At 43.1% G+C, this 19,227-nt stretch overlaps 1 protein-coding gene across 1 annotated transcript in view; it reads left to right on the top strand.

Annotated features, from left to right (window-relative positions):
• Positions 1–19,227, top strand: part of LOC115140176 (single-stranded DNA-binding protein 2) — a 130,064-nt gene that overhangs the window by 46,959 nt on the left and 63,878 nt on the right. The window contains exon 2 of the mRNA XM_029678355.2: positions 8,520–8,592. Within this exon, the coding sequence (XP_029534215.1) occupies positions 8,520–8,592 (73 nt within the window). The remainder of the gene's footprint in view (positions 1–8,519; positions 8,593–19,227) is intronic.

Genomic DNA, 19,227 nt, shown 5'->3' with positions numbered 1-19,227 from the left:
TCTGTCCACCACCAGTCAGCGCTGTCTGCTCTACTACTTCCAATCAGCTCATTTCCTGGTCAGGGTCAAAGGTTATCTGCAAATCTGCAAGGCTGTTTGACACTTAGACCCGGTACTGATATTGAGCATATCTTATGGATAATGATGTGTTTTATTACAGGTCCTGATGCAATATCAGGAACATAATGACTTTTGATCCATTTACATTTAATCTTTAATGGCAGAATCAAGTGCCAAAGTCATTGTCTGTTTTGATTTCTAACTCCGGTCGTGTTCATGGTGGCAATAAATTGATTAGTAGCGATCTGCTGGCCTCATATGCTGATGTTGTGAAGTAGATTAACTTCAGACAGGCTCCTCCTCTCCTCTCCGTGACAAAGGGAAAATGGAGAATCAGCAGCATTTCAGCTCCCTGACTTAATGAAGCTACAGCTAGCCTGGTCCTGGCTGCTGAGCCTCCTGCTGTACTAATACTTTAGACTCAGAGGAAGCTATGTTATCAAAATATGAATATAATTAGATGTGACTGAAGACAAAACTACTTGAATATGAAGTGGAAGGAGGTCAAGTACACACAAACTCTCTCACACACACACACACATACTCATACTCATACACACACACACACACACATATCATATTCATCGCAATTAATGAAAGTGGTGATCATTGACTTCACAGGTTGGTCAAGGTAGATTGACAGTGAAACTGCTGTGGTATTCAAAGAGAAAGAACATGTATTTCAGTGTATCTTCAATAGGCTAATTTCAAAAGCAAGGGGAAATGCTACCGAAAATAGAAAATACGATTTCTTATAGTAATTGTGGGGAGTATATTTATATATATATATATATATATAGAGAGAGAGAGAGAGACAGAGAGAGAGAGAGAGAGAGAGAGAGAGAGAATTAGCACATTTTCATCCTCTTCACCTCTCCTGATCTTCTCTATCCTTTCTTTTTATCACTTTGCGCTTCTCCACTACCTCCTCCTCTCTCTCTATCTCTCCTTTCTTTGGTTCTCCTCCTCCTCCTCTCTCTCTATCTCTCCTTTCTTTGGTTCTCCTCCTCCTCTCTCTCTATCTCTCCTTTCTTTGGTTCTCCTCCTCCTCCTCTCTCTCTATCTCTCCTTTCTTTGGTTCTCCTCCTCCTCCTCTCTCTCTATCTCTCCTTTCTCTGGTTCTCCTCCTCCTCCTCTCTCTCTATCTCTCCTTTCTTTGGTTCTCTTCCTCCTCCTCTCTCTCTATCTCTCCTTTCTTTGGTTCTCCTCCTCCTCCTCTCTCTCTATCTCTCCTTTCTTTGGTTCTCCTCCTCCTCCTCTCTCTCTATCTCTCCTTTCTTTGGTTCTCCTCCTCCTCCTCTCTCTCTATCTCTCCTTTCTTTGGTTCTCCTCCTCCTCCTCTCTCTCTATCTCTCCTTTCTTTGGTTCTCCTCCTCCTCCTCTCTCTCTATCTCTCCTTTCTTTGGTTCTCCTCCTCCTCCTCTCTCTCTATCTCTCCTTTCTTTGGTTCTCCTCCTCCTCCTCTCTCTCTATCTCTCCTTTCTTTGGTTCTCCTCCTCCTCCTCTCTCTCTATCTCTCCTTTCTTTGGTTCTCCTCCTCCTCCTCTCTCTCTATCTCTCCTTTCTTTGGTTCTCCTCCTCCTCCTCTCTCTCTATCTCTCCTTTCTTTGGTTCTCCTCCTCCTCCTCTCTCTCTATCTCTCCTTTCTTTGGTTCTCCTCCTCCTCCTCTCTCTCTATCTCTCCTTTCTTTGGTTCTCCTCCTCCTCCTCTCTCTCTATCTTTCCTTTCTCTGGTTCTCCTCCTCCTCCACTCTCTCTATCTTTCCTTTCTCTGGTTCTCCTCCTCCTCCACTCCCAGAGGAATGAAGAGTCACAGCGTATTATTGATTACCCAGCACATTTCACAGGTTGACAATGTGTGTAAGAGGGAGTGTGTTCAAAGGGGACATGACAAGAGAGAGTGAGTGATACTGTACAGACAGACACAGAGAGAGTGATACTGTACAGACAGACATAGAGTGATACTGTACAGACTGACACAGAGAGAGTGATACTTTACAGACTGACACAGAGAGAGTGATATTGTACAGACAGACACAGAGAGAGTGATACTGTACAGACTGACACAGAGAGAGTGATGCTGTACAGACAGACACAGAGAGAGTGATATTGTACAGACTGACACAGAGAGAGTGATGCTGTACAGACTGACACAGAGAGAGTGATATTGTACAGTCAGACAGAGAGAGAGTGATATTGTACAGACAGACACAGAGAGAGTGATATTGTACAGACAGACACAGAGAGAGTGATATTGTACAGTCAGACAGAGAGAGTGATATTGTACAGTCAGACACAGAGAGAGTGATATTGACAGACACAGAGAGATATTGTACAGAGACAGAGAGTGAGTGATTGTCAGACAGAGAGAGTGATATTGTACAGACAGACACAGAGAGTGACAGACAGATATTGTACAGACTGACACAGAGAGTGATACTGTACAGACAGACACAGAGTGACAGACAGACACAGAGAGTGATGCTGTACAGACAGACACAGAGAGAGTGATATTGTACAGACTGACACAGAGAGAGTGATGCTGTACAGAGAGAGAGTGATATTGTACAGACTGACACAGAGAGAGTGACACAGAGAGTGATATTGTACAGTCAGACAGAGAGAGAGTGATATTGTACAGACAGACACAGAGAGAGTGATATTGACACAGAGAGAGTACAGACAGACAGACACAGACAGAGAGAGAGTGATATTGTACAGACAGACACAGACAGACACAGAGTGATATTGTACAGTCAGACACAGACAGACAGACAGAGAGAGTGATATTGTACAGTCAGACAGAGAGAGTGATATTGTCAGACAGAGAGAGTGATACTGTACAGACAGACATAGAGTGATACTGTACAGACTGACACAGAGAGAGTGATACTTTACAGACAGACACAGAGAGAGTGATATTGTACAGTCAGACAGAGAGAGAGTGATATTGTACAGACAGACACAGAGAGAGTGATATTGTACAGTCAGACAGAGAGAGTGATATTGTCAGACAGAGAGAGTGATATTGTACAGACAGACATAGAGTGATACTGTACAGACAGACACAGAGAGAGTGATACAGACAGACACAGAGAGAGTGATACAGTCAGACAGACACAGAGAGAGTGACACAGAGAGAGTGATATTGTACAGTCAGACACAGAGAGAGTGATATTGTACAGACAGACACAGAGAGAGTGATATTGTACAGACAGACACAGAGAGAGTGATATTGTACAGACAGACACAGAGAGAGTGATATTGTACAGACAGAGAGAGTGATATTGTCAGACAGAGAGAGTGATATTGTACAGTCAGACACAGAGAGAGTGATATTGTCAGACAGAGAGAGTGATATTGTACAGACAGACACAGAGAGAGTGATATTGTACAGACAGACACAGAGAGAGTGATATTGTACAGACAGACAGAGAGATATTGTACAGACAGACACAGAGAGAGTGATATTGTACAGACAGACACAGAGAGAGTGATATTGTACAGTCAGACAGAGAGAGAGTGATATTGTACAGAGACACAGAGAGAGTGATATTGTACAGAGACAGACAGACAGAGAGAGTGATATTGTACAGAGACAGACAGACAGAGAGAGTGATATTGTACAGACAGACACAGAGAGTGATATTGTACAGTCAGACACAGAGAGAGTGATATTGTACAGACAGACACAGAGAGAGTGATATTGTACAGTCAGACAGAGAGAGTGATATTGTACAGTCAGACACAGAGAGAGTGATATTGTACAGACAGACACAGGGAGAGTGGTATTGTACAGTCAGACACAGAGAGAGTGATATTGTACAGACAGACACAGAGAGAGTGATATTGTACAGACAGACACAGAGAGAGTGATATTGTACAGACAGACACAGAGAGAGTGATATTGTACAGACAGACACAGAGAGAGTGATATTGTACAGACAGACAGAGAGTGATATTGTACAGTCAGACACAGAGAGAGTGATATTGTACAGAGACAGACAGTCAGACACAGAGTGATATTGTACAGTCAGACACAGAGAGAGTGATATTGTACAGTCAGACAGAGAGAGTGATATTGTACAGACAGACACAGAGAGAGTGATATTGTACAGACAGACAGACACAGAGACACAGAGTGATATTGTACAGACAGACACAGACACAGAGAGTGATATTGTACAGTCAGACACAGAGAGAGTGATATTGTACAGACAGACACAGAGAGTGATATTGTACAGACAGACACAGAGAGAGTGATATTGTACAGTCAGACAGAGAGTGATATTGTGATACACAGAGAGAGTGATGTACAGACAGACACAGAGAGAGTGATATTGTACAGACAGACACAGAGAGAGTGATATTGTACAGACAGACACAGAGTGATATTGTACAGTCAGACAGAGAGAGTGATATTGTACAGACAGACACAGAGAGAGTGATATTGTACAGACAGACACAGAGAGAGTGATATTGTACAGTCAGACACAGAGAGAGTGATATTGTACAGTCAGACACAGAGAGAGTGATATTGTACAGTCAGACACAGAGAGAGTGATATTGTACAGACAGACACAGAGAGAGTGATATTGTACAGTCAGACACAGAGAGAGTGATATTGTACAGTCAGACACAGAGAGAGTGATATTGTACAGACAGACACAGAGAGAGTGATATTGTACAGACAGACAGAGAGTGATATTGTACAGTCAGACACAGAGAGAGTGATATTGTACAGACAGACACAGAGAGAGTGATATTGTACAGTCAGACACAGAGAGAGTGATATTGTACAGACAGACACAGAGAGAGAGAGTGATATTGTACAGACAGACACAGAGAGAGTGATATTGTACAGTCAGACACAGAGAGAGTGATATTGTACAGACAGACACAGAGTGATATTGTACAGTGACACAGAGAGAGTGATATTGTACAGACAGACACAGAGAGAGTGATATTGTACAGACAGACAGAGAGTGATATTGTACAGTCAGACACAGAGAGAGTGATATTGTACAGACAGACACAGAGAGAGTGATATTGTACAGTCAGACAGAGAGAGTGATATTGTACAGTCAGACACAGAGAGAGTGATATTGTACAGTCAGACACAGAGAGGGTGATATTGTACAGTCAGACACAGAGAGAGTGATATTGTACAGACAGACAGAGAGAGTGATATTGTACAGTCAGACACAGAGAGAGTGATATTGTACAGACAGACACAGAGAGAGTGATATTGTACAGACAGACACAGAGAGAGTGATATTGTACAGTCAGACACAGAGAGAGTGATATTGTACAGACAGACACAGAGAGAGTGATATTGTACAGACAGACACAGAGAGAGTGATATTGTACAGACAGACAGAGAGTGATATTGTACAGTCAGACACAGAGAGAGTGATATTGTACAGTCAGACACAGAGAGAGTGATATTGTACAGTCAGACAGAGATATTGTACAGTCAGACACAGATATTGTACAGTCAGACACAGAGAGAGTGATATTGTACAGTCAGACACAGAGAGAGTGATATTGTACAGACAGACACAGAGAGTGATATTGTGAGACAGAGAGTATTGTACAGACAGACACAGAGAGAGTGATATTGTACAGACAGACACAGAGAGAGTGATATTGTACAGTCAGACAGAGAGAGTGATATTGTACAGTCAGACACAGAGAGAGTGATATTGTACAGTCAGACACAGAGAGAGTGATATTGTACAGTCAGACAGAGAGAGTGATATTGTACAGTCAGACACAGAGAGAGTGATATTGTACAGTCAGACACAGAGAGAGTGATATTGTACAGTCAGACACAGAGAGAGTGATATTGTACAGTCAGACACAGAGAGAGTGATATTGTACAGACAGACACAGAGAGAGTGATATTGTACAGTCAGACACAGAGAGAGTGATATTGTACAGACAGACACAGAGAGAGTGATATTGTACAGACAGACACAGAGAGAGTGATATTGTACAGACAGACAGAGAGAGAGTGATGCTGTACAGACAGACACAGAGAGAGTGATATTGTACAGACAGACACAGAGAGAGTGATATTGTACAGTCAGACACAGAGAGAGTGATATTGTACAGACAGACACAGAGAGAGTGATATTGTACAGACAGACACAGAGAGAGTGATATTGTACAGTCAGACACAGAGAGAGTGATATTGTACAGACAGACACAGAGAGATATTGTACAGACAGACACAGAGAGAGTGATATTGTACAGTCAGACAGAGAGAGTGATATTGTACAGACAGACACAGAGAGAGTGATATTGTACAGACAGACACAGAGAGAGTGATATTGTACAGACAGACACAGAGAGAGTGATATTGTACAGACAGACACAGAGAGAGTGATATTGTACAGTCAGACACAGAGAGAGTGATATTGTACAGACAGACACAGAGAGAGGGAGACTCAGTCCCAAGATGAAGAGGGAGGAAACGCAGCTCTAAGAACATGGACCGGCGTGGAAGGTGTCAAGAGTTTTGTCAAGCCGCTCATTGTTCCGTTAACCTTGTCCTTGTGAAATGCTCCGTCTTCTCTGTGGTTAAACACCACACCCCCACCCGCAGCCACTGTGTTACATCCCTTCATTACACACAAGAAAAACAAGAGAGATGGAGAGTCGGAGAGAGACCGAGGTAAAGAGGGAGAGAGAGAGTCAGGTGCGTGGAGCCTGGAGAGGTGTGCAGTCCATCATCTTCAGACAGGTAGACGAGTGGCGTCTGGAGGTTTATTTTTATCTCAGTCTGAGACTTAAGTCTGGAATGAGGAGCGGCTACGCTGCTTGGCTGGGTCCGCTGAGGGGCCTCTGGGAACAGACAAAGGATGCGAGAGAATGGCATCCTATGACCATTATAGTGCACTACTTTTAACCAGGGCCTACAGGGCTCTGGTCAAAAGTAGTGCATTATTAGGGAAATGGGGTGCCATTTGGGATGTAGACAGACAGTGACCTGCTGCTCTTTCAAACTATCCTACCCTCACCACCTGTCTTTAGTTTCAATAAAAGTACATATTTTGCCTACTGGTTCTTGCTGTGTAGTTTTGGCCACATCAAAGAAAAATGCAACCATTTGCACAATCATCCTAAAATCTCATAAGAAACTGTTTTTTCTTACAGTAACGTTATAATATACTATTATATTCGGTTATGTCATGTAGAATACTATCATTGTGTTCTTGCAAATTTGATCTAACTTTATTAAAGGAGCACCATTCACCACAGTAGCCTGTTCTCTGAGCAGCCAAAACAGTGGAGCAGCGACTGCACATCCTGCACATGCGCAGAAACTTTGGACCTTTAGTTGTCGGGAAGAGGAAGTCGGATCCGCAGCCACTCTGATTAGTTCATAGTCTGGAGTGTTTTGGTGATTTAAAGTTCTGTTTGACTACAGTACACTTCCAACCCACACGCATCACCTCATGTCCTCTATCCCCTATACCAGGGGTATTCAACTGTAACCCTACGAGGTCCGGAGCCTGCTGGTTTTATGTTCTACCTGATAATTAATTGCACACACCTGGTGTCTCAGGTCTAAATCAGTTCCTGATTAGAGAGGAGCAATGAACAAACGCAGTGGAACTGGCTTGGAGGTCCAGAGTTGAGTTTGAGGGCCCTATGTACTAGTTATAATGTGCCAGAGCAAAGCATTCACATATTGCAGACCCATCCATGTAACCTTTTGTTTGGGTGATGTTTGCATTATTGATGCTTGACAGTGATGCTACCCTCTTATCTACCTGGCCTACATCAGGGCCATTCCATGTACTAATGTCATGTCCATTACATTTTCTAACATGACATGTAATTGAGAGGACAGTAGACAATGTCTTGGACATCGTTGTTTAATGTTGTCTTGTAATCCATTAGCCTCTAGACTACACTGTGTCCATGTTTCTATGGTTCTAGAACTCCCAGACCCAGCCAGGCCTGGATTGTACTGTTAAGAGACTGACTGATACTGCATTGATCCCTGACCTGATCATCGGATGTCTTGTGTCTGTGTATCGGGTAGACCGCCTGCCCGTCGGCCAGCCCTCCAAGTTAGTTTGATCAACAAAGCAGCTCTAATTCATTCATTGATGAATGAATCAATTGTGAAAGGATTTTCCAGCGTAAGAAAAAGTCTATTTTTTGGGTGGTATAGAATGCCTGGGGTAAAACAGTGTGTTCCCTCGATGCCAACTCATCCCAGCATGCTGTTTGTTCTTCTACTGGCAGGCTGTTTTCAACTTTAACATATATAGAAGCCTTCTCATTGGCTGTGTCTCATATGACCCAAAGCTGTCATGGTTGAAATTGGACAGGAGAGGTCAAATTGTAGCATCCAGGCAATCACGTAGCCTAGTGAGGCTACACTACTCTAGTCCAGTGATCATCCTACTAACATGATGTCGTCCCTGTGTTTCTCTGTGCAGGTTAGCTCTCTATGTGTATGAGTACCTGCTGCACGTAGGGGCACAGAAGTCAGCACAGACCTTCCTCTCAGAGGTAAGTGAGTGTATGTGTGTGTCCCAGAATAGGGCTGATTCTCCCTCCTATGCAGCTTCCTGTAAGGCAGGGCAGTGTGTGTGTGGTTAATTTAATTAGTGTGGAGCACAGTGCTGAGCTGGCAGAGCATGCAGGGTTGCAGGTGGTTCAGCATTTAGCCTCCATTTACTGAGATCAGCACAGAGAGTTACGATACACCACCTAGCTGACAGCTTACACTGGCATCTCTCTCTCTCTCTCTCTCTCTCTCTCTCTCTCTCTCTCTCTCTCTCTCTCTCTCTCTCTCTGTTAAGGTAAAGAGGTTTGGAAGTTGAAGCCAGTATACTTCTCTAAATCACTGTAAACTAAAATGCAAAAGAAAGAAAGAAAAGGGATAGAGGATGCAGATGCATCAGCTGGCTCCACTCTCCCACTTCCTCCCTCCTCACATGCACGCACACACACTCTTTCCTCTCTGGCATCCATGTCATATCACTCTGTCTGTCTTCCGGAGATGGGGGAGAGGAAAGGAGAGGGTTTGAGTGTGGGAACTGAGAGCATTAGTTGAGACAGGGATGTATATAAACACAGCCATCCCTCCTTCCCCCACTACCATAGTTCCTACTGAAGTAGAGGAACATGGTTGTAAAGACAGGTTATCTACACAGAGCTGTGATTACCACACACATCTGTTGACACCTCCAAACTAGTTCCCGAGTGGAACCCTATTCCCTATTTAGTGCACTCATTTTGACCAGTGAATAGGGTGCTATTTGGCATGCAATCCCTGAGACCCAACCCAACCTCAGGGCCAAATCCAAACCGCTTCTCCTGCTGTGTTCACGGTTGATAAAACATTGACTTTGATGAACTCTGATTAGGTTGCAGTCATGAAAACCTTCTAATGCCGAGTGATATCACTCCCAGAGCCAGCCTAAACAATACCCTGACAGTTGCCCCATTGTGTACAGTTTCCTCAGACAGCCACTCTCCACCGTCGCTCAGTCACATGGTTTAACAGTGTGTGTGTGTGTGTGTGTGTGTGTGTGTGTGTGTGTGTGTGTGTGTGTGTGTGTCAGAGGAGGCTGGTGGGAGGAGCTATTGGAGGACGGGCTCATTGTAATGGCTGGAATGGAATGAAGTCAAAAATGTGGTTTCCATATGTTTGATGTGTTTGATACCGTTCCATTTATTTCATTCCAACCATTACAATGAGCCCGTCCTCCTATAGCTCCTCTCACAAGTCTCCTCTGGTGTGTGTGTTGTGCATGTGTGAGTGACCATAAATAAGGTTTAGCCCAGAGGATGATGTCACTGCTTGCGTTGACTTTGTGTTATGCTAAGTTCTGAAAAAAGCGAGAGAGACCGAGTGAAAGGAAACATAGTGATGGGGCAAACACAGGGGTGTAAGAGGGTTCACCTCTCAGGCTGGTGCATGTCCATATGGAACAGTCCCACGGACACACAACTAATAATGGGCTCTGTGCTCTGTAAGGTTTATAGTACACACATACACACACACCTCAATTATGCAATTACAGTGAGCTCCAAAAGTATTATCTCTGTGCTCCAGCACCTTAAAATGATACAATGGGGGGGGATCACGTGACCCTTGAACGAGATGGCCGCATGAACTAAGAGCTCCGCACAAGTAGTTTCCAATTCCTAATAATACCTCCACTCCAAGTTCAAACTCATTTAGCTTTAGTAAGAAAAAGTCATGGCGGCTACAAAAGGCGACACTACGGGTGACATTTTTACCCGGACTCGAGCATTAGCGACGGAAAAAGCCTCCAAGAAGAAGCTAGCTTCAGAAAAAACTAGCGCCATTAGCCAGAAGCAAGAGGACCCGCTCCCCCCTGAGGCCCAACGAATGCCAACCTCGCACTCTGTCGAAGACATCCTTTCTGAGTTGAGATCCCAACGTACAGAACTAAACACTAAATTAGATGCCATTAATTCTCAGCTCAGTGCGATAGGGGGCAAGGTGACAATCCTGGAAAACACTTTTCCTGACATCAACAACAAGATAACCATAAACGCGTGGTGCCTGGACGAGGCAGAGGGGCGTATCCTATCCATGGAAAACTTATTGACAGATGCCATGGAAACAATAGCATATGCTAAAAGGAAAATCGAGCATCTGGAAGAGAAAACAGAGGACCTGGAAAACAGGGGGCGAAGGAATAATTGTGTTCTATTCAATCTGGGCGAAAAAGAAGAGGGAAACATGCCACTGATCCGCTACCTGCAAGACAAACTTCCCGAGTGGCTCCACCTGTCCACCGACAGGCCCATAGAACTCGAGAGAGCTCACCGAGCACTGAGGCCCCCACCAGCAGCCAGACAACCACCGCACCCAATCACCATAAGTTTCCTGAGATTCACCGACAAGGAACGAGTCCTACAGGCGGCGAAAAACAACACCATCACAGTGGGAAACGCCAAACTCACTTTACACCAGGACCTGCCAGCTGGAATACGCCGAAAGCGCCGAGAGTTTGGCGAGGTGAAGAAATACTCAATTGACCAAGGCATCTTCAGGGGATTCAAATACCCAAACGAGCTCAGGATTCTTCACCAAGGAGCCTTGCGACACTTCAAAACTCCCGAAGAGGCAAAACGTTTTTTGAAAGACAATCCTGGTCAATGAGAAAAGGACCAATGACTAAATGTGATTAATGCTATTACTAAAGGAGGTAAGACAACATATAGTCGATATCCAAAGACCCACCCGCCCCGCTAAATGTCATTATAGCCGTCCAATTTATACTTATTTTCCTTTAGCTGAGGGAAAGGCTCTATAGCCTAACCTAGGCCTACTAATGTTTCAGCCTACTTTGATTTCCCTGTTTATTACCTGGGGTTCCCTATGTCCCTTGGGGGAGGTATATGTAGGCTGGGCTATTGATTTTATTTTCTCCCTCTTTTAGTGTGGTCCGGACGGGGGCTACTGTGTCATTTACTCAATGCGGGGTGGAGAAGATGAGGCATTTCTTTGGTGGGGAGGGGGAGACGTTGTGCGTTGCTAACTGTTCCCGGTTTTTGTTTTTTTCGGGAACACAGAATTGAGACTGAGCGGGGGGGTAATAGATCCAACGGGATGTGTCGAGTTGTTTGGGAACTCGGCTGGGGTGTTCAGAGATTGTTATTTTATGTACACCATTTATTTTCCTTTTATGTGAACGCAGCTGTAACTACTATCCACTTTTACCCAGCGATGACTTGCACTAAAGTTCGATTACTGTTCGATGACGATGACTAGTACCTTAAATCTATTGACATGGGACTGCCATGGTCTAGGGCAAGCAATAAAACAAAAAAAGATACTATGTGCTCTAAAAAAGGAAAAAGCAGACATTGCGCTATCACAAGAGACACACCTCTGTGATGCTGAACATGCCAAACTCCGCAGAGCTTGGGGTGGGACAGGTGTATTTCTCATCTTTCAAATCAAACAGTAGAGGCACAGCCATACTTATCCATAAAAATGTTCCATTCATAATTGACAAAAACATATCTGATCCGGAGGGGAGATTTATTTTGCTAACTGGGTCACTATATGGTCAACCAATTACTATATTAAACATATACGCCCCTAACACACATACTCCTGGCTTCATGTCAAAAATGATAACCCTGTTCAATGAGCATTGTGTTTCCTTTGGCGTGGTGGCCGGAGATTTTAATTGTACCCTTAACCCAACCCTAGACAAATCATCTCAAGTCCCCACCACAAATCCTAGATCTGCAAAGATGTTGAACTCTCTTACTAAAGAGATGGGACTGATAGATATCTGGAGAGAGATGAATAGCTCATCTATGGACTATACATCCTACTCTAATGTCCATAGCACCTACTCCCGTATAGATTCATTTTTATCCCAAAGAGTTTCATAAATTCAGCCACATGTACAATCGGACCCATAGCACTTTCAGATCACGCCTTTGTCCACCTCCGCTTTGACCTCTGCAAAAACATCCCGAGATCAAAGAGCTGGAAATTCAACACCTCCATGCTATCAAACGAAGCCTTCCATACATTGGTAACTACATGGATAGACAACTACACACAAGACAACAAAGATTCTCCTGTTTCTCCGGCCACAATGTGGGACGCTGCTAAAGCCACACTAAGAGGTCATCTAATTGCATATGCTTCCTCTAAGAAAAAAGCAATGGAAGCACACAGGCTAGATCTTGAGAGGGAGCTGGAATGCTGTGAATACATAAACAATCCCTAGACAGCACCTCCTGGAGTCATCTTAAAGCAGCCAAAGCTAAACTGAATTTGGACTATACTCGGGAGATAAAAAAATAAGTATTCTTTACTAAACAGAAATACCATGAGTATAGCAATAGGCCCAGTAGATTGCTTGCTTACCAATTAAAAAAGGAGCAGTCAGAGCGTACAATTATGGCTATACGAACAGCAGAGGACGAGGTCACATATGACCCAAAAAAGATCAATTTAACTTTTCATGATTTTTACTGTAAACTATATACCTCTGAGAAAAAACACACGGAGGCAGAACTCCACTCTTTCCTAGAGGGAATCTCGCTACCTAAACTATCAGAGACCGACCAAGAAGATCTCAACTCCCCCTTCACTCCTGAGGAGATCCTGGAGGCAATTACCTCCATGCCACCTAATAAGTCCCCAGGTCCAGATGGATTCCCCAGAGAGTTCTACAAAACTTTTTAGCCCCAGCTCAGCCCTATTTTCATGCCAATGCTGGAGGATTTTTGCAAAAACGGAGTTCTCCCAGACTCAATGCACACAGCTCCGCATTACAGTGTTGCTCAAAACGGACACTGTAATGTCCTGCTTGTCCTTCCGGCCCATAAGCTTGTTGGATTTCGACTATAAAATAATTACCAAATTGCTCGCCAAAAGACTAAACACTCTTCTTCCCAAAATAATAAAAGCGGACCAAACTGGATTTATTAGAGACAGATACATTTGCCGTCTTTTTGATATTGTTGATCAAGTAAACGCACAGAAGACCCCTGTCCTGCTGGCTTCACTGGTTATAATAAATCCCACTATGCCCTCAGACAAACCATCAAACAGGCAAAGCGTCAATACAGGACTAAGATTGAATCCTACTACACCGGCTCTGACACTCGTCGGGTGACTATTATGGGTTACAAAGGGATTCCCAACTGTGAGCTGCTCACTGACTTGAGCCTACCAGACGGGCTAAATTACTTTTATGCTTGCTTTGAGGCAAGCAACACTGAAGCATGCATGAGAGCACCAGCTGTTCTGGACAACTGTGTGATCATGCTCTCCGTAGCCGATATGAGCAAGACCTTTAAACAGGTCAACATTCCCAGACGGATTACCAGGACATGTACTCAGGACGTGTACGCATGGACCAACTGGCAAGTGTCTTCACTGACATTTTCAACCTCTCCTTGACCAAGTCTGTAATACCTGTTTCAAGCAGACCACCATTGTCCCTTTTCCCAAGAAAGCGAAGGTAACCTGCTTAAATGACTACCGCCCCGTAGCACTCGCATCAGTAGCCATGAAGTGCTTTGAAATGCTGGTCATGGCTCATATCAACACCATCATCCTGGAAACCCTAGACCCACCCTAGACCCATACCGCCCCAACAATTCCACAGATTATGCAATCTCAATCACACTCCACACTGCCCTTTCCCACCCGGACAAAAGGAACACCTATGTGAGAATGCTGTTCATTGACTACAGCTCAGCGTTCAACACCATAGTGCCACAAAGCTCATCACTAAGCGAAGTACCCTGGGAGTAAACACCTCCATCTGGAACTGGATCCTGGACTTCCTGACTGGCTGCCCCCAGGTGGTAAGAGTAGGCAACAATACACCTGCCACACTGATCCTCAACACGGCGGCCCCTCAGGGGTGCGTGCTTAGCCCTCTCCTGTACTCCCTGTTCACCAAGCACGACTCCAACACCATCATTAAGTTCGCTGATAACAAACCAGGCAAAATTAAACAGGCTTATTTTTTATAATGAATATGATTTCGGAGGGTAGAAATGATTACATATTAAAGCATTAGACCTCTCACTAAAGGCTTCAGTCATACAAAAGTTATACTTAAATCCAAACTGGTTCTCTCACAAATGAATAACAATGTCTCACCCCATGCTCAATAATGGCCTTTTTCCCTTTATTCAGATTACAACCACACACTTTAGTTATTTGAATAGGAAATAACCAAATATTGCTAGTTTAAAAAAAAGCTACAATTTCAATTTGGTTACAATTTCAATTTAATCCACCTGAAAAAACAGAACAAATAATACAAAAAATATTGTGGTTAAACTCAAATATACTAATAGATAAAAAACGTTTATTTAAAGAAATGTAGAATCTTTGTAAATTATATCATAAATTGCACTGGTGGAGTAATGTCACACATGCAGCAAAGAAAAATATATGGAAATGTCTACCCAAAATTACAACCAACTAATTGTGGATTTACCAAAAAATGGAAGAGGAAAGTCCAAGAGGGAAAAAGTACAGTTTGCACTGTTCTGTGAAGGGAGTAGTACAAAGCGTTGTACGAGATCTTCAGTTTCTTGGCAATTTCTTGCATGGAATAGCCTTAATTTCTCAGAACAAGAATACTGACAAGTTCCAGAAGAAAGTTATTTGTTTCTGGCCATTTTGAGCCTGTAATCGAACCCACAAATGCTGATGCTCCAGATACTCAACTAGTCTAAAGAAGGACAGTTTTATTGCTTCTTTAACAGGACAGCAGTTTTCAGCTGTGCTAACATAATAGCAAAAGGGCTTTCTAATGATCAATTAGCCTTTTAAAATGCTAAACTTGGATTAGCTAACACAACGTGCCTTTGGAACACAGGAGTGATGGTTGCTGATAATGGGCCTCTGTTACCCTATGTAGATATTCCATAAAAAAATCTGCCTTTTCCAGCTACAATAGTCATTTACAACATTAACAATGTCTACACTCTATCTGATCAATTTGATGTTATTTTAATAGACAAAAAATGTGCTCTTCTTTCAAAAACAAGGACATTTCTAAGTGACCCAAACTTTTGAACGGTAGTGTATGTATATTGTTAGTGTCTTATTATTATTATTATCAGAGTAAGAACTCGACGGACACTGTGAAAGCTTAAAACACGTTTATTCTTCCCAAAGGATCGAACAGCTGAACCGACAAAAACATGTTTACAATAGTGGTGGTGTATATGTACCCCACTTTGGGTGGAGTCTCCTCCTCCTCGCTAAACATTGTATCTTCATTGCTAGGCAGGAAACTTAGTGATACGGGCAATAATCTGTTCCTTCTCCCTTAACATGATCTGACCTGACCTCAACCCCCTTTATCACTAGTCCATGACTCTCTCCCCTTATCAATGCCTACCACATATAATCGTTTTCCCTACACTCAGTACATTCCAAGCTTAATTGCACACACCATATACCTTCCTCCTACAGATAACCATTACCTTCTGGTGTAGACCTTCTAACTATAGCACTCAATATCTCAATAGAATACCTGATAATTAACCCTATTTCAAGTTTAGGAGTTAGAACCCAGAATCCATCAATATGTACAGTTGAAGTCGGAAGTTTACATACACTTAGGTTGGAGTCATTAAATCTCGTTTTTCAACCACTCCACAAATGTCTTGTTAACAAACTAGAGTTTTGGCAAGCTATGTGCATGACACAGGTAATGACAAAGGTAATTTTATGTGCATGACACAAGTAATTTTTCCAACAATTGTTTACAGACAGATTATTTCACTTCATTTGAGTCAATTGGAGGTGTACCTGTGGATGTATTTCAAGGCCTACCTTCAAACTCAGTGCCTCTTTGCTTGACATCATGGGAAAATCAAAAGAAATCAGCCAAGACCTCAATATAAAAATTGGAGACCTCCACAAGTCTGGTTCATCCTTGGGAGCAATTTCCAAACACCTGAAGGTACCACATTCATCTGTACAAACAATAGTACGCAAGTATAAACACCATGGAAACATGCAGGCGTCACACCGCTCAGGAAGGAGACGCGTTCTGGCTCCTAGAAATGAACATACTTTGGTACGAAAAGTGCAAATCAATCCCAGAACAACAGCAAAGGACCTTGTGAAGATGCTGGAGGAAACGAGTACAAAAGTATCTATATCCACAGTAATACGAGTCCTATATCGACATAACCTGAAAGGCCGCTCAGCCAGGAAGAGCCATTGCTCCAAAACTTCCATAAAAAAAAGCCAGACTACGGTTTGCAACTGCACATGGGGACAAAGATCGTACTTTTTGGAGAAATGTCCTCTGGTCTGATGACACAAAAATAGAACTGTTTGGCCATAATGACCATCATTATGTTTGGAGGAAAAAGGGGGGGCTTGCAAGCCGAAGAACACCATCCCAACCGTGAAGCACGACGGTGGCAGCATCATGTTGTGGGGGTGCTTTGCTGCAGGAGGGTCTGGTGCACTTCACAAAATAGATGACATCATAAGGTAGGAAAATTATATGGATATATTGAAGCAACATCTCAAGACATCAGGCAGGAAGTTAAAGCTTGGTCGCAAATGAGTCTTCCAAATGTACAATGACCCCAAGCATACTTCCAAAGTTGTGACAAAATGGCTTAAGGACAACAGAGTCAAGGTATATGAGTGGCCATCACAAAGCCCTGACTTAAATCCTATAGAAAATTTGTGGGCGGAACTGGAAAAGTGTGTGCGAGCAAGGAGGCCTACAAACCTGACTCCGTTACAACCAGCTCTGTCAGGAGGAATGGGCCAAAAGTCCCCCAACTTATTGTGGGAAGCTTGTGGAAGAATACCCGACACATTTTACCCAAGTTAAACAATTTAAAAGCAATGCTACCAAATACTAATTGGGAATGGGAATGTGACGAAAGAAATAAAAGCTGAAATAAATCATTCTCTCTACTATTATTCTGGCATTTCACATTCTTAAAATAAAGTGGTGATCCTAACTGACCTAAGACAGGGAATTTTTACTAGGATGAAATGTCAGGAATTGTGAAAAACTGAGTTTAAATGTATTTGGCTAAGGTGTATGTTAATTTCTGACTTCAACTGTATATACAGTGCCTTGCGAAAGTATTCGGCCCCCTTGAACTTTGCGACCTTTTGCCACATTTCAGGCTTCAAACATAAAGATATAAAACTGTATTTTTTGTGAAGAATCAACAACAAGTGGGACACAATCATGAAGTGGAACGACATTTATTGGATATTTCAAACTTTTTTAACAAATCAAAAACTGAAAAATTGGGCGTGCAAAATTATTCAGCCCCCTTAAATTAATACTTTGTAGCGCCACCTTTTGCTGCGATTACAGCTGTAAGTCGCTTGGGGTATGTCTCTATCAGTTTTGCACATCGAGAGACTGACATTTTTTTCCCATTCCTCCTTGCAAAACAGCTCGAGCTCAGTGAGGTTGGATGGAGAGCATTTGTGAACAGCAGTTTTCAGTTCTTTCCACAGATTCTCGATTGGATTCAGGTCTGGACTTTGACTTGGCCATTCTAACACCTGGATATGTTTATTTTTGTTAAAAAATGTTTGGTGACGACACAACGGTGGTAGGCCTGATCACGTGAGCAAGTCAAACGAGATTATCGTGGACTACAGGAAAAGGAGGGCTGAACACACCCCCATTCACATCAATGTGGTTGTAGCGAAGCAGGTCAAGAGTTTGAAGTTTCTTGAAGTCCACATCACTAACAAACTATCATGTTCCAAACACACCAAGAAAGTCGTGAAGAGGGCACGGCAATGCCTTCTCCCCCTCAGGAGACGGAACATTTTTGGCATGGGTTCCCAGATCCTAAAAGTTATACAGCTGCACCATTGAGAGCATCCTGACCAGTTGCATCACCGCCTGGTATGGCAACTGCTCGGCATCCGACCGAAAGGTGCTACAGAGGATAGTGAGTGCGGCTCAGTACATAACAGGGGCCAAGCTTCCTGCCATCCAGGACCTATATACTAGGCGGTGTCAGAGGAAAGCCCAACAAATTGTCAAAGACTCCAGTCACACAAGTCATGGACTGTTTTCTCTGCTACCGCACGGCAAGCTTTACCAGAGCTCCAAGTCTAGGTTCAAAAGGCTCCTTAACAGCTTCTACCCCCCAAGCCATAAGACTGCTGAACAATTAATCAAATGGCCACCTGGACTGTTTGCATTGACACCACTCCCTCTCTAACTTTAAAAATCGAACTTCAGAGCAGCTTACCAATCACTGTACCTGTACAGAGCCCATCTGTAAATAGCAACCCAACTACCTCATCCCTATATTGTTTTTTGTTTTTTTTGCTCTTTTGCACCCCAGCATCTCTACTTGCACATCATCATCTGCACATCTATCACTCCAGTGTTAATGCTAAATTGTAATTATTTCGCCTCTATGGCCTATTTATTGCCTTACCTCCCTACTCTTACTACATTTGCACACACTGTACATTTACTTTTTCTATTGTGTTATTGACTGTATGTTTGTTTATCCCATGTGTAACTCTGTGTTGTTTTTGTCGCACTGCTTTGCTTTATCTTTGTAAAGTCCTAGTCTGTTTCACCTGTCCTTGTGATTGTCTCCACCCCCTCCAGGTGTCGCTTATTTTACCCAGTGTATTTATCCTTG

Source organism: Oncorhynchus nerka, linkage group LG13, assembly GCF_034236695.1.
Source record: "Oncorhynchus nerka isolate Pitt River linkage group LG13, Oner_Uvic_2.0, whole genome shotgun sequence".
Taxonomy (NCBI): domain Eukaryota; kingdom Metazoa; phylum Chordata; class Actinopteri; order Salmoniformes; family Salmonidae; genus Oncorhynchus; species Oncorhynchus nerka.
The sequence above is the reverse complement of the archived record's forward strand: the minus strand, read 5'-3'. Positions and strand labels throughout refer to the sequence as shown.